The sequence below is a fragment of the Podarcis liolepis genome (assembly GCF_965112155.1).
Source record: "Podarcis liolepis genome assembly, chromosome: 14".
In the NCBI taxonomy this organism is placed as follows: Eukaryota; Metazoa; Chordata; class Lepidosauria; order Squamata; family Lacertidae; genus Podarcis; species Podarcis liolepis.
The window spans coordinates 27,389,635-27,402,690 of NC_139569.1; the positions used below are offsets into that span (position 1 = coordinate 27,389,635).

General features: G+C 47.4%; 1 protein-coding gene across 8 annotated transcripts in view; it reads left to right on the forward strand.

The window, feature by feature from the left end:
- TLE3 (TLE family member 3, transcriptional corepressor) overlaps positions 1–13,056 on the forward strand; it is a 49,148-nt gene that overhangs the window by 7,800 nt on the left and 28,292 nt on the right. For all 8 annotated transcript variants that reach the window (XM_083475059.1, XM_083475063.1, XM_083475058.1 and 5 more), the window contains exon 5: positions 12,631–12,693. In XM_083475059.1, the coding sequence (XP_083331185.1) occupies positions 12,631–12,693 (63 nt within the window). The remainder of the gene's footprint in view (positions 1–12,630; positions 12,694–13,056) is intronic.

Here is a 13,056-nt window from a genome sequence, read left to right on the forward strand (position 1 = left end):
AAGCTGAGCTGTTTGGGAATGCGATTTGCTTCCTTGATAAGCTTAAAACCTTAAGGAGCCTAGGGCCTGGGCGCATGATAGCAAAACTTCAAGGAATGAAGTTATTGAGATCAGGCCTGATTAGTTGTGATGCCTTGGAGGGGAAGAGCTGGAGCTTAACAGCGGACAATAGAACCATAGGACTGTAGCGTTGGAAGGGACCCCAGGGGTCATTTAGTCCAGCTCCCTGATTCTTCATGCACCGCATGGTTAAACAGTCTCAGGAGGCAACTTGGATGGTTTTAAAACAGAATTGGACCAGTTCTTGGAGGGGAAGGCTATTGATGGCTACCAGCCATGATGACTACGCTCTGCCATCAAAGTTTGAGGCAGACAATGCTTCTGAACACCAGTTTCTGGAACCCATAGGAGGGGAGATTGTGCATGAAACCTGCTTGCTGATTTAACCTCAGCCATCTTGTTGGCCACTGTGGGGAGAGGATGCTGGCCTGATCCAGTGGCTCTTCTTAGGCTCTGATGGAATCACAGCTAAGGAATCCCTGCCAGATGGCCATCCAAGCTCTGTTTAAAAACCTCCAACAACAGGAGTCCACACCAGTCCAGTGGAGTCAATTCCTCTGCTCTTGCCCTCAGAAAATTCTTCCTAACGATTAGCCAGAATCTCCTTTCTTGTCATTCGAATCCATTGGTTCTGGTCTTACCCTCCGGAGCAGCAGAAAACAAGCTTGCACCATCTTCCCTCCAGATATTTGAGAATGGCTATTGTAGCTCTGCTAAACAAACCCTCCTCTGCACATGTCCTAACTTACCAACATTTTTCGTAAAGCTGGGATGCCCAGAACTGGACACAGGACTCCAGGTGGGCTTTTTGACCAAGGCATAAGAGATCTTGCGCTTTTTAGGTTTTTGTATTCTTCTGCTTTTTAAACTGGGCTTCGGCGTGTGCCTCACTTTCTATAAGTCACTTACGGCCAAAAGAGCAACTAATCAGTGCAATAAAGAAATAAGGAGAGTTTAGAAGCTGTTGGGGAAAATACCCAAAAGTCTCTTGATACCTCGGTTGGCTGTCCCAGGCAACTGAACCGGGGTACTGAGAGACACTTTGGTATTTTTCCTGACAAAGCTTTCTGGCCCAGTGGAGAGAGAGAGTCTCTTCCCCCCCCCCCCCCGCTTATTGTGTGGCTGCTGCCCTCCAGAACTCTGCTCTCAAACCTGATTTAAAGGCCTATTTCCATTTGCTGCTTTATATCTTCGCCCCTCTAAGAGAGTCGTAAATTAGCGGCTGCAGATTTCGAGCTTTGAAAGGCCTGTGGAGCTGAAGAAAGTGCCAGAGAGGGACTCTTCAGACTTGACAATTTGGCTGGGTGGTTGTTGTTTTTCTTCTTTTGGGGGGGGGGGATAATTCACTCTCTGCAAGCAAACCCCTCCCAGCCTACGTCTTGCTTTGGGGGACGGCTCCTTTTGATGCCGGGTTCCCTGGCTGGTAATTATGTCAGATTTATATCTGCGCGAGGGGGTGGGCGGGCAGCTTTGTAGTCGATGTGTCTGTGTGATGTTTTTGGTTGGAGATGGCATTTTAAGGATTATTGAACGAAATGAAATGAGCTGCCTTGATTGCGAGGGGAGGGAAAACCGATCCTTTAATCTGCCTTCTCGCCTTGCCTCTTCCAGCAGGTTGGGAAGAGGATTTCCTGGGCTCAGCTGGTAGCAGGGAGTTGGCTCTCCTCTCACCTTGCCTTCGCGCCCATCCACTCACGTTGATTCTGCTTTTGCCAACCTGGGGACCTCCAGCTGTTTTGGACGGCAACTCCCAGTTTTCATCCAGAACATCTGGAGGGCAAAGTGGCCAGGATGAAGAAACCTGGTCTAATAGGACTTGTTTGGGGCAACTATGGCTTTTGTAGGGTTTGATCTGAAGGCAAATGTCTGCCTGGTGACTGGCAGAGAGAAGTGCGGGGCTGTCCATTTTGTGCTCACCTGGCCTGATCTGGGGCCCCATGGAACAACGTTCATAGTTGGGTGAGGTCCCTGCAATGGGTGTGGTGGGGCAGGGGAAAGACAGGATGGAAAGGGATGTCTTGAGAAGTCTAGAGATGGCTGGGAACAAAGCCTTACCCAGTCTTTGTTAAAAAAGTATTTTTCTCTTGAATGTTAGATATTCTGTGTAGTTGCTGAGCATGTCAGAACCGTTTAATTCTAAGTTGTGTTAGAATTCATGTGCACCTGCTTCTCCATGGGAGGTTCATGAGTATGGGCCTTTTTGGTGGTGGCCCTCCCTGTGTGGGGATGACTGTCCCCAAGGAAACACGCTTGCTGGCAATCTTATTTGTCTTTAGACAACAGAGAAATACTTTTCTCTTTTCACTCTTAATCTTGTGAGATTGCCCTCTTTTAGTTGGAGCAGGATTTGTTTATTTCATGAAATTTATACACTGTTTGACTAAAAAAATACCCCTTGAAGTCTGTGGCATGACTCTTTCAAAAGCAGTTACTTGTTTCAAGTGGCCTCTGGGGAATAATTTTAATTCTGCTTCCTCTGTGTTTCCATGGCTTTGAAAGGGTGAGGGTGGTTTGGAAACCACCTGTGGGCTCCTCTTTGCCTGGGGAAAGCCCCTCACTAATCCCCAATTCATATAAGAAATGGAAAGCTTTCAGACATCCCATTGAAGTCCTAGTGGGAGTGAGCCCCAACATTGCTATCTCCTTTGTTTCAGCTGCTCCTAGTGTCATGGTGATTCAGGGTATGTGTTTTAGTCTGTTGGTAATACAAGTACTTGCTCATCCCCAAAGGATTCCATCTGGCAAGTCATGAATTTGGGGATGATATCCTGGGGGAACAGTCAAGGAATTCTAGGGTAATCTTCCTATATACATAAAAATGTAAGGCTATCATCGCACAGCCGGCATTGGAGGATTTGTAGTGTTTCATCACAATCCATCCAGTGTGGAACTGTTCAGACAGCAGGGAGAGAAAGAACTTGATATTTTAGTGTGGCAGCACCTACACTTTGGAACTCCCTGCCTATTGACATCAGGCAGGTGCATTACTGTCCTCTTTTCAGCACCTGCTATAAACAGTTTTGTTCAGCTGAGCCTACCCAGATGTTTAGAAATTGGATGCAAGTCTTACCTGTTTTTAGTCCATTGCTATGCTAACTTTTCAAATGCCTTAAATTGTTGTTAATTTCTCTTACTTTGAGCTTTTTAAAAAAACAACAGCAGCCAAGCAGTGTATAAATTTTATCAAATGAGAAAACATTGGTGGGTTTTGTGCAGGCTGCCTTTGAATGGCCTCTGTTTAAGGATTAGTCATTGATTGGCTTTTACTACTTGTGAATCCTGAGTGGGAAGAGAGAAGGGTTCAATCTTTTTTAAAAATTATTTAGCCGCTGGATGAGAACAGCTGTTAACACAAGCTGCCATATGTGTTTGTGTGCGTGTGTACACACACACACACACACACACACACACACACACACACTCTCTCTGAAGAAACCCAGCCAGGAGGTGTTAAATAGAAGGCCTGAATGAAAAGACCCCTGTTGCTCCTCCTCTGGCCAAGATACTCCTGCAAGTAAATCCCAGCCACTAATAGTGGTATGGATGCTGAGCAAGGAGGTTCTGAGTTAACAGACTTCTCAGGTGACCTGCATTAGCTTTATCTGCACACCATCGGGTAGATGCTTGAATGATTCATGCTGTTTTGTGCCCTCCAGACTAGCATGGCAGAGCAAGGCGCAGGGTTCCTTGGTGGATGTTTGTCTTTGAGTATATAAAAAACGGAGGAGATTTCCTTTGGGGAAATTGCAGCGGGAGCGGCTGTCTAGAGGCTTTGATGAGCAGTGGATAACTAGGAGAAGTTGGGAACACGGGAAGCTGACACTGAGTCAGAACATTGGTCCATCTAGCTCAGCATTGTCTGCACTGACTGGTAGCAGTGGAAACTCTCGGGGGTTTCGGCAGAGACTCTCTCCCAACCCTACCTGGAGATGCTGCTGGGGTTTGAACCGGGGACCTTCTGCCCGCAGAGCAGGTGCTGCCGCTGAGCCTTTCTCCAAAAGGCCTAAAAATGCATCAAGTACAACTCGTCGCCACTTAGGAGACATCCAGACAGATTGAAGGATGCTCTTAAGGCAAAATTTCACAGCAGGTTTAAGCTGCCTGTGAGTGGTCCTTTGTGTGGTGCAAGAACTCCTGCCTCTGGCAAACTAATGAGCACTAAAGTCCTCTCCTCTCTCTTGCAGTTTCCAGCAACTGCACTCAGCAGCATTGCTGCTTCCAGCTGCAGGCAGCATAGCCGTAATAGCTAGCAGCCATCAATGCTCTTTGGTAACCCTTTAAAGCTGTCTAGATGGGTGGCCATCCCAGCTTCCTTGTGGGAGTGAGTTCCATAGTTTTAACTCTGCACTGCGTTGTAGCTGTTAAAATGGCTGTTTAAGCTTCTTGCTTTAAAATAGGTAAAATAATGCCAAAAGATGGTATCTGCCTAATTGGGTGAGCAGAGGGAAGCCAGGTAGGTAGCTGTGTTGCTCTGACGCAGTAGAACTATATATATAAAAAAATTAAAATTGTCCAGTAGCACCTTAGTGTTTGTTCTTGGTATGAGCTTTCACGTGCATGCACACTTCTTCAGATACTCTGAAACAGAAGTCACCAGACCTTTATATATAGTGAGAGGGTGGGGAGGGGTATTACTCAGAAGGGTGGTGGGAATGGGTGATTGGCTGGTAGATGTGGTAAACCTGTAGCTTTATCATGTATAATGAGATAAGAATCCAATGTCTCTATTCAGACCAGGTCTCTCCATGGTTTTAAGTTTGGTAATAAGTTGCAATTCAGCAGCTTCTCTTTCCAGTCTATTTCTGAAATTATTTTGTAACATGACAGCTACTTTGAGATCTTGTATAGAATGTCCTGGGAGACTGAAGTGTTTTCCTCCTGGTTTCTCTGTCTTGCGATTCCTGATGTCAGAGTTATGTCCATTTATCCTTTGGTGTAGGGTTTGGCCCGTTTGTCCAAACCAAGCCTTTTCAGCCTGGTGGGACCTGCTGGTGACACCCCCCCCCAGCCCTCTCTGCTTTGAGGTTCCAAGAACATTGCATCATCTCCAGCTAGTGATCTCCTTAAGAGATAATACTAGGAATCTGCCAAGTGCTTGAGACCCCCCCCCCGAGTTGGGGGAGCCCCCTCCCATTTAGCTCGGCTCCTTTAGTTAATGGCAGGGACGCCTGGATTCACATTACAACCCCCCCACCCACCCACCTCGCTGCCGCCCCAAATATCTGTTGAATCTCCTGGCTGGGCGTCCTTATTTTTATCTCCTGAATCGGCCTCGTTTGCCTCGTGCGATTGGCAAATCCGTAATAACCGTTTGCGCCCACGCGCGCCCACACTCCTCCCTGAATTTAATTCTCATCAGCGGCGCTCTCCATCCTGGCTAATAACGCTTTGCTGCCGCAAATAGCTTTCAACACGCCATTGAGAGCCTGGTTGAAGAGCGCACTTGAGCGAGTGCTAGACAGCTGGAAGTGCCCCTAATTGTCTCCCCGAGTGAGAACCGCTTGGAGGCTCAAGGACCTTATTTTCATCTGCTTAGAGAGACAAATATTCTGCTTTCAACAAATGCTGGAGGCACTTGGGCGGATGGCCTCATCCCCATCCCTTTCCCCTGCCCACCTCTGCCCTTAAAGACTCCTTGGGAAACTGGAGGGTGGTCTGCAGAAGCAGATAGGTGGCTGTGTGTGTTGTTTTTTTCCCAAAGGGGAAGGGAGGAATTCAACTTATTTATCCTCTTGGCTGGCTGGCCTGCTCTGCCAAGCCAAATGTCAGCAGGGCTGCTTGGTGACCCCTCTGCTCACCCCCTGGGGGGCTCGATTCTCCTGTGTGCCCCCTAAATCCGTTTCAGGAGCCCCCCACAACCCTCTGGAGCAGATTTGGGAAGGGTGGGGGAGAATGTTGGCGAGTGAGAGGGGGGGAGGGGAAAGTCCTGCTGCCCAAGTAGAAACCCTTGCACTAAATGGATGAACACTGTTCAACACCCAAATGGAAATCATCATCATCTTCTCTTCACCCTAAGGTCCCCAGGGCAGGTTACAACAACAACAGCCACTCAGAGTGTGGCTGGGGCAACGCAGATGGGTGGGGTGCAAATAAAACAACAACAACCTACTACAGTGGTACCTCAGGTTACATACGCTTCAGGTTACATACGCTTCAGGTTACACACTCCGCTAACCCAGAAATAGTGCTTCAGGTTAAGAACTTTGCTTCAGGATGAGAACAGAAATCGTGCTGCAGCGGCAGCAGGCGGCCTCATTAGCTAAAGTGGTGCTTCAGGTTAAGAACAGGTTAAATACGGACCTCCAGAACGAATTAAGTACTTAACCTGAGGTACCGCTGTACTGGAAAAAATCTAATAAAATAACAATAACATCTAAGATTTTGATTTATGTGGAAATTGTTTCCCATTGGTTGTGTATTTTTTTTGATGTGGTTTATTTACTGTTTAGGACTTTTGTAATTAGGTAAATCTTGTTATGCTGTAAGCCGCCTTGAGCATTGTTTTTTAACTGTGGAAAGGCAGCATACAAATAAAAAATGGTGGTAAGGCAGTGGGGTTGTCTAAAGAGCTGACTGGGCAGAAATAGGAAGATATGGAGAGCCTGCTGGATCAGGCCAATGGCCCATCTAGACCAGCATCCTGTTCTCATTGTGGCCAACCAGATGCCTCTTCTGGGAGACCTGTAAGCAGGATTCGAGCCCAAGAGCACCCTCCCCTCCTCTGGCTTCCAGCAATTGCTGTTCAGAAGCATTGCTTTCTCTGACTCTGAAGGCAGAGCACAGCCATCGCACCTAGTAGCCAATGATTGCCTTTCTCCATGGACTTGTCTAACCCTCTTTTAAAGCCCCCCAAGTTCCAAGCTATGCGCTGGGTGAAGGAGGATTTCCATTTATCTGTCCTGAATATTCCAACATGTCACTTCTTGCTCTACTTTTCTCTGAAAACCCCCAAACAGTGCAGCCTCTTCTGCATAGTCGCTCCTCCCCTCGACCGTTTGGGTTTCCCTTTTCCCAGCTTGCTGGACTGTGGGCCAGCCAAGTGGGTGCCCTCTGCCTGTCTTGTCCTCCTGCTCCCATCGCCCCTCGCGGGCACCACATTTGTCTGCCCCCTGATAGGGAGGGTGGCGAGTCTGTGTAGATCACAGGTAGCAGAAGGGGCAATAGGCTTGGGTGGCAGGCATGAAGAGTCAAAGATTTGGACATAGGGTGGAGTTGGTGGGCATCTGGTCAGTTGACAACAACTCAGGGAGGCTGGAGAATCCATTTCTTTGGGAGATTTTCAGGGTCGTGTTCCTTCAAGATGGACTTAAGTCAGCAGGCAGCTAGTCTTGCTTTTGAGTGCTGTGATTGTCCCCCCCAAATGTTCTTCCCTGGTGAGTTTGGCCTCATGTTTGGCAGAAGAGAAAGCGAGTTTGTTCTTTAGTCTTGAGGTGAGATAACTGTTAAAGCTTTGAGAGGTTCTTTCTTTAGTTGGTATAAAAATATTTTTAAAAAGAGGTTCCTTCTTTAAAAATTGACTTTTCCTGTGTCATCTCTCAGCATGAAGAGGGTGATCTTCATGGCCAAGTGGAGATTCGAACCCTGGTCTCCTCAGGTTCTAGTCCCTGCCACAACCCTGTGAGATAGGTTAGGCTGAATGACTGGCCCAAGGTTACTCACTGAACTACATAATGGCCAAGTGGGGATTTGAACCCTGATCTCTCAGGTCCTAGTCTGACACTATAACCAACACCACACAGGCTTTCAATTGCCTTTCAGTGGGTCATGACCCCACCTGCTTGGCACTGACTTTATCTAAATCATGCCCAGTGATTGCTGCTACCTCCTTGCCATCTCTTGGGATATGTCACAGACCTGGTCAAAAATTGCATTTGTAAGCATTCTGTGCATATGGTAAGAATTCTGGTCCTGGCTCCTGGACTCACTGCACTTGATGGAATCTGTTTTTCCTAAGTGGGCTGAAGTTGCCTTTGTTCACCATCACTCACTTGACAGTGTCTCTGCCTGCGCCCGCAGCTGCCCGTTCCTCTCCCAAGTGTGGCTTTTATCCAGTGTTAATTTGTGGAGCCAACGTGATTGGCGGCTCCTGCACTCAGCAGAATGCGACCTGCCTTGGCACAGGCATTGTGATTTTTGCAGAGAGCTGCGGTCAGGCAAAGGAGCTATTTGCATAATGTCCTAGTGGGGAATGAGGGGTTAGGGTTGCTGTGGAAACGGGAGGGTGATGAATTAAGGTTGGTTGGTGGGGAGGGGCGAGGGGGGCTGAGATGCTGTGATGAATGGGGTGAATTTATGAGGAAGGTGCATTTTCCAAGACCCCCGCCTCTCTCCTGGCAGGCCTTCATTCAGCCTTAACCAGGGACAAGTGAGTTTTAAATTTTTCATTTGTCAAACTTAACTAAAGTGAACAAATATTTTTAAACGGACTATTGAATTGGATGTTAAACGGGAAGGTGTAGCTTTGATGTGAGGCCATGTTTTGGAACGCAAAACTTGGAGGTTTCCACTCACCCCCCTTGCCACACACACACACACACACACACACACACACACACCTAACAAAAGTTTGCTTCTGAAATCCTTGCCAACGGCAGAAATATTTACAACTCAGGCTTTGTGACAAAAGGGCCATCTGCGTCCTGTCTGGGACCCCAGAGTACCTCAGTGTTTAGTTTTTAGGCTGCCTCTAATGATAACTTTTAATTTTGTGAGTTTTCGTGGCCTGCTTGTTGATTTTAAACGGCTTCCGTATCCTTGTGGGCTGCCTTGAGGGACTTGAAGGGAGGAGCAGAGCGAAGGGAATACATTTGGTGTCAAAATTTAGCATGAGGAATTTCCAGCCAGAGTAGCGGTCAAGGTGTGGTTGCTGCGTTCAGGGTCCCTTCCAATTCTACAATTCTGTGACTCTAAGGCTGCTGAGAGGATATAGCAAGTCTTGTCTTAATCCTCCTAGAATTTTCTCCAGCCCTGATTGGCTGGATGTCCTCTAACCTGTGGAATCCTCCACCACAATAAAACCACCGTGTATTTAAGGCTGCCTTTGCCAACCTGGTGCCCTCCAGACATTTTGGACTTCAGCTCTCATCAGTCCTAGCGCTGTTGTCCATAGGAATGTAAGAACCAACTGGATCAGACCAGCACACCCATCTAGTCCAGCATCCTGTTCTCAGTGGCCAACAAGATGCCCCAAATGAAAGTCCCAAAACAGGACCTGAGTGCAATAGCAATTCTCTCCACTTGCGATTCCCAGAATACCTCCAAGGGTGGAGGGAGAACATAGCCATTGTGGCTAAGAGGCATTGATAGCGTGGGTGGCGCTGTGGTCTAAACCACTGAGCCTCTTGGGATTGCCTGTTGGAAGGTCGGCAGTTCGAATCCCCATGACGGGGTGAGCTCCCGTTGCTCTGTCCCAGCTCCTGCCAAACTAGCAGTTTGAAAGCATGTCAAAGTGCAAGTAGATAAATAGGTACCACTGCGGTGGGAAGGTAAACGGCATTTCCATGCGCTCTGGCACTCATCACAATCCTCCATGTGCCAGAAGCAGTTTAGTCATGCTGGCCACATGACCCAGAAAGCTGTCTGTGGGCAAACGCCGGCTCCTTCGGCCTGAAAGCGAGATGAGCGCCACAACCCCATAGTCGCCTTTGACTAGACTTAACTGTCATGGGGTCCTTTAACTTTTACCTTTTAGTCGAAAACATCTAGAAGGCACCAGGTTGGCAGAGGCTGTCTTCAGAGTGTCTTGCTGGCAGTGGTTTCTGGAGTGAGCAGCCCCTGTTTCTTTTGCCCGTGAGCCTCTCTTTGGGGTGAGGGGTGTGCGCATGGGGGTTTGTGCCACTGGGGCAAAAGGTTCTCTTTCTGGGCAAACCAGGATGCTGTTCCCTTTTGATTGCCTGTTCTTGGGGTGGGGAGTGGGGAAAGGCTGGTTGGTTACTATTTGGTTCTGATATCTGTTCCAGGATGCTCTTTTAAAAGCAGTATGGTCGTAGCTCTTTAAATTTCAGCCCCCCCCCATCCCAGACAAAGAAATAAAGAATAGAAAAGCTTTTGAAAAGGGGTTTCCGGAAATTGCAGATGCAGAGCTGCTTCCTAGCTGAACTTTTTAATTGGGGGCAGGAGGAGATGGCAGATCAAATTTCGATGGAATGCTCCTGTTTATCTGCTGTTCACTCCATTGTTGGTTAACCCTTTGCTGCCATGACACTGGAAGAGAGAGGATTATTCTCCTGCCAACAGGCCGCCTAATCTCCCTTACTCCATATATGCTCTCTCAACCTCCTCAGTCAGCAGAACTGGCGCTGTTACAGGTGTTGCATAACACCCATTCCACATTTGGAAGTGTAGGCAGCACCGTACACTTTGGAACTCACTGCCTCTTGACATGGGGGGGGGCTTCTTTCCTGTACTATTTTCAGCACCTGCTAAAAACATTCTTTTTTATGCACAATGCTGATGTGTTTTTAGTTAATTGCTTGTTTGTAAATTTGGGGTGTGTGTGTGTGTGTTGTTCTTAGTAACAAGATTGTTGTTTTATTCTTTTTGTAAACCACTTAGGTTTTCTACAATCAAGTGATATATAAATATTATGGGGGAGGGGGGAAATAGTGCCCCCTCCTTTGATCCTGGGAGCAGCAATTATTAACTAACTAGCATTAAAACTTTGCATATAAATGTTTCCTGCAGCTGATGTTCTGTGAAAGGGGAAGAATAGTAGAATGCAGGAATCAGAAGCTTCCTCTACAGTTTTCAAAGCCCATTAGAAGAGAAATAGTTTCTGCTATAAGCATCATGCTCGCTGTAGCTTTTCCTGTCCAGAGGAGAAGAGATATTGTTTGGATAGCCTTCACTGGAAAATCAGCAGCTTGTAAGAACAGAGGACCTTTTGGCTTTCAGGAGATGTGTCTTGAGTTGTTAAATCATTTTTAAAAATTAAATGCTTTATTGATAACAAGCTGCTCTGACTTATGAAAAGGAATTTTGGATCATTTGATCCCATTCCAATGTGTGCTTTTGACCAGCCTCCATTGTTAGCCTTGTTTGTGGATTCCTTGGCCAGTGATCAGATTTTGTTTGCCTTGGAACCCAGAACTGTTTTAACAGCTGCCCTGGTCCAGGAGTGCTTGTCTTTTATTAACCCTTCCTTATACAGAGGCTTCCTCTGTGCTAGGAAAACCTGGGTTTTACATCCTGGATGAAATGAACATGCTTGTACAATGCTTCCTGCTCCCCCCCCCCGAAAAATTGGTACCGGTACTCACCATGAAGGGACGTGGGTGGCGCTGTGGGTTAAACCACAGAGCCTAGGACTTGCCGATCGGAAGGTCGGCAGTTCAAATCCCTGCAACGGGGTGAGCTCCCATTGCTCGGTCCCTGCTCCTGCCAACCTAACAGTTCAAAAGCACGTCAAAGTGCAAGTAGATAAATAGGTACTGCTCCGGCGGGAAGGTAAACGGCATTTCCGTGTGCTGCTCTGGTTCGCCAGAAGCGGCTTAGCCCTGCTGGCCACATGACCCGGAAGCTGTACGCCAGCTCCCTCGGCCAATAAAGCGAGATGAGCACCGTGACCCCAAAGTCGGTCACAACTAGACCTAATGGTCAGGGGGTCCCTTTACCTTTACTTTACTCACCATGAAGTGGTTATAGGAAGTGCCATACTTTTTAACAACAAAAAAAGAGGTGCCGGCACTACGTATCCTTGAATACCTCCTGAAATAAAGAAGTGCTCTTGTATATTTTGCATGTATTTGCTGTTGATAGCAGTGAAGGATGTCCGAGTCCTGAAGTTTCGCCAGATGCTCTCTGTGTACTTCCAAGCTCACCTATGGGTTCATGAGGATTAGAAACTTGATGTGTGCTTGTGCCCTGTTCACCCTGCCCCACCCAACTACAGTATTGCAGGATACTGCAATAGGCCTGGAACATAAAGCACTGTGATACCAATTTTGGCTCTCCCCAAAGAATCATGGGAACTGTAGTTAAGTATGCTGATGGGTGTTAGGAGATTCCTGTTCTCCTCCCAGGACTACAGTTCCCTGAGTGATTTAACAATCAGTCCTTCACAGGGAACTCTGGGAATTGTAGCTTTGGGAGGGGAATAGGGGGCACCCTTAAAAAACTACAGCTCCCAGCATTCTCTAGGGGAAGCCTTGACGATTTAAAATAGTATCATAGTGCTTTAAATGTATGCTTTAAATGTAGTCATAGTGCTGCTGTTACAAACATGCATATGGAATCTGTAGTTGCTGCACAGCAGCTGAGCCAAAGACCTCTTTTTCATTCGGCCTTGGGTTACTGGAAACTTGACTAATTATAGGTTCATTTAAATGTCGAGTTGGAAGTGACTCCCAAGGGTCATCTAGTCCAACCCCCTGCAATGCAGGAATCTCAGATAAGGATGTGGGCATGCTGTTCTGGGGGTTGCAAAGCTTTCGTTGCAGCTGCTTCTAAACCCTGGATCATGACTCCTCCCCTTACCCCCCCAAAAAACAACAACCACACGCCACACACACACCTGTAATATGGTGTGTGAATGACAGTAAATTGACTCTCTCTTTCCTATCTTCTTTCTAGACGGAGATCGCTAAAAGGCTGAACACCATTCTAGCCCAGATCATGCCTTTTCTGTCGCAAGAGGTAAGGATGCCAAGGGGTTTTGCTGGGGGAGAAGTAAGCCAAACCTGCGGAGGAGCCCTGCAGGGCTGAGACCAAATGCTCTTCTCATTTTAAAGACCTGGTTGCAGACAGGAGGGCTGGACTGATGCAGTGATGGGTCGATGGATATGCAGAAGAATCACCACTTAATTTGGTCAAGTGTGGGATAATTGTTGACCCACCATTTTGCTTCAATACCATCCTGAGCTCTTCTTTCTTAGCCAATAAATGCTTCCTGCAAGTTACCCAGAGGATGGACTTGCGTCTCTGAGACTTGTCCACAAAGCAGTGTTAGCAGCCAGTGTGTTGTGGCTGTTAGAGTGTCGGCCTAAGATCTGGGAGAGA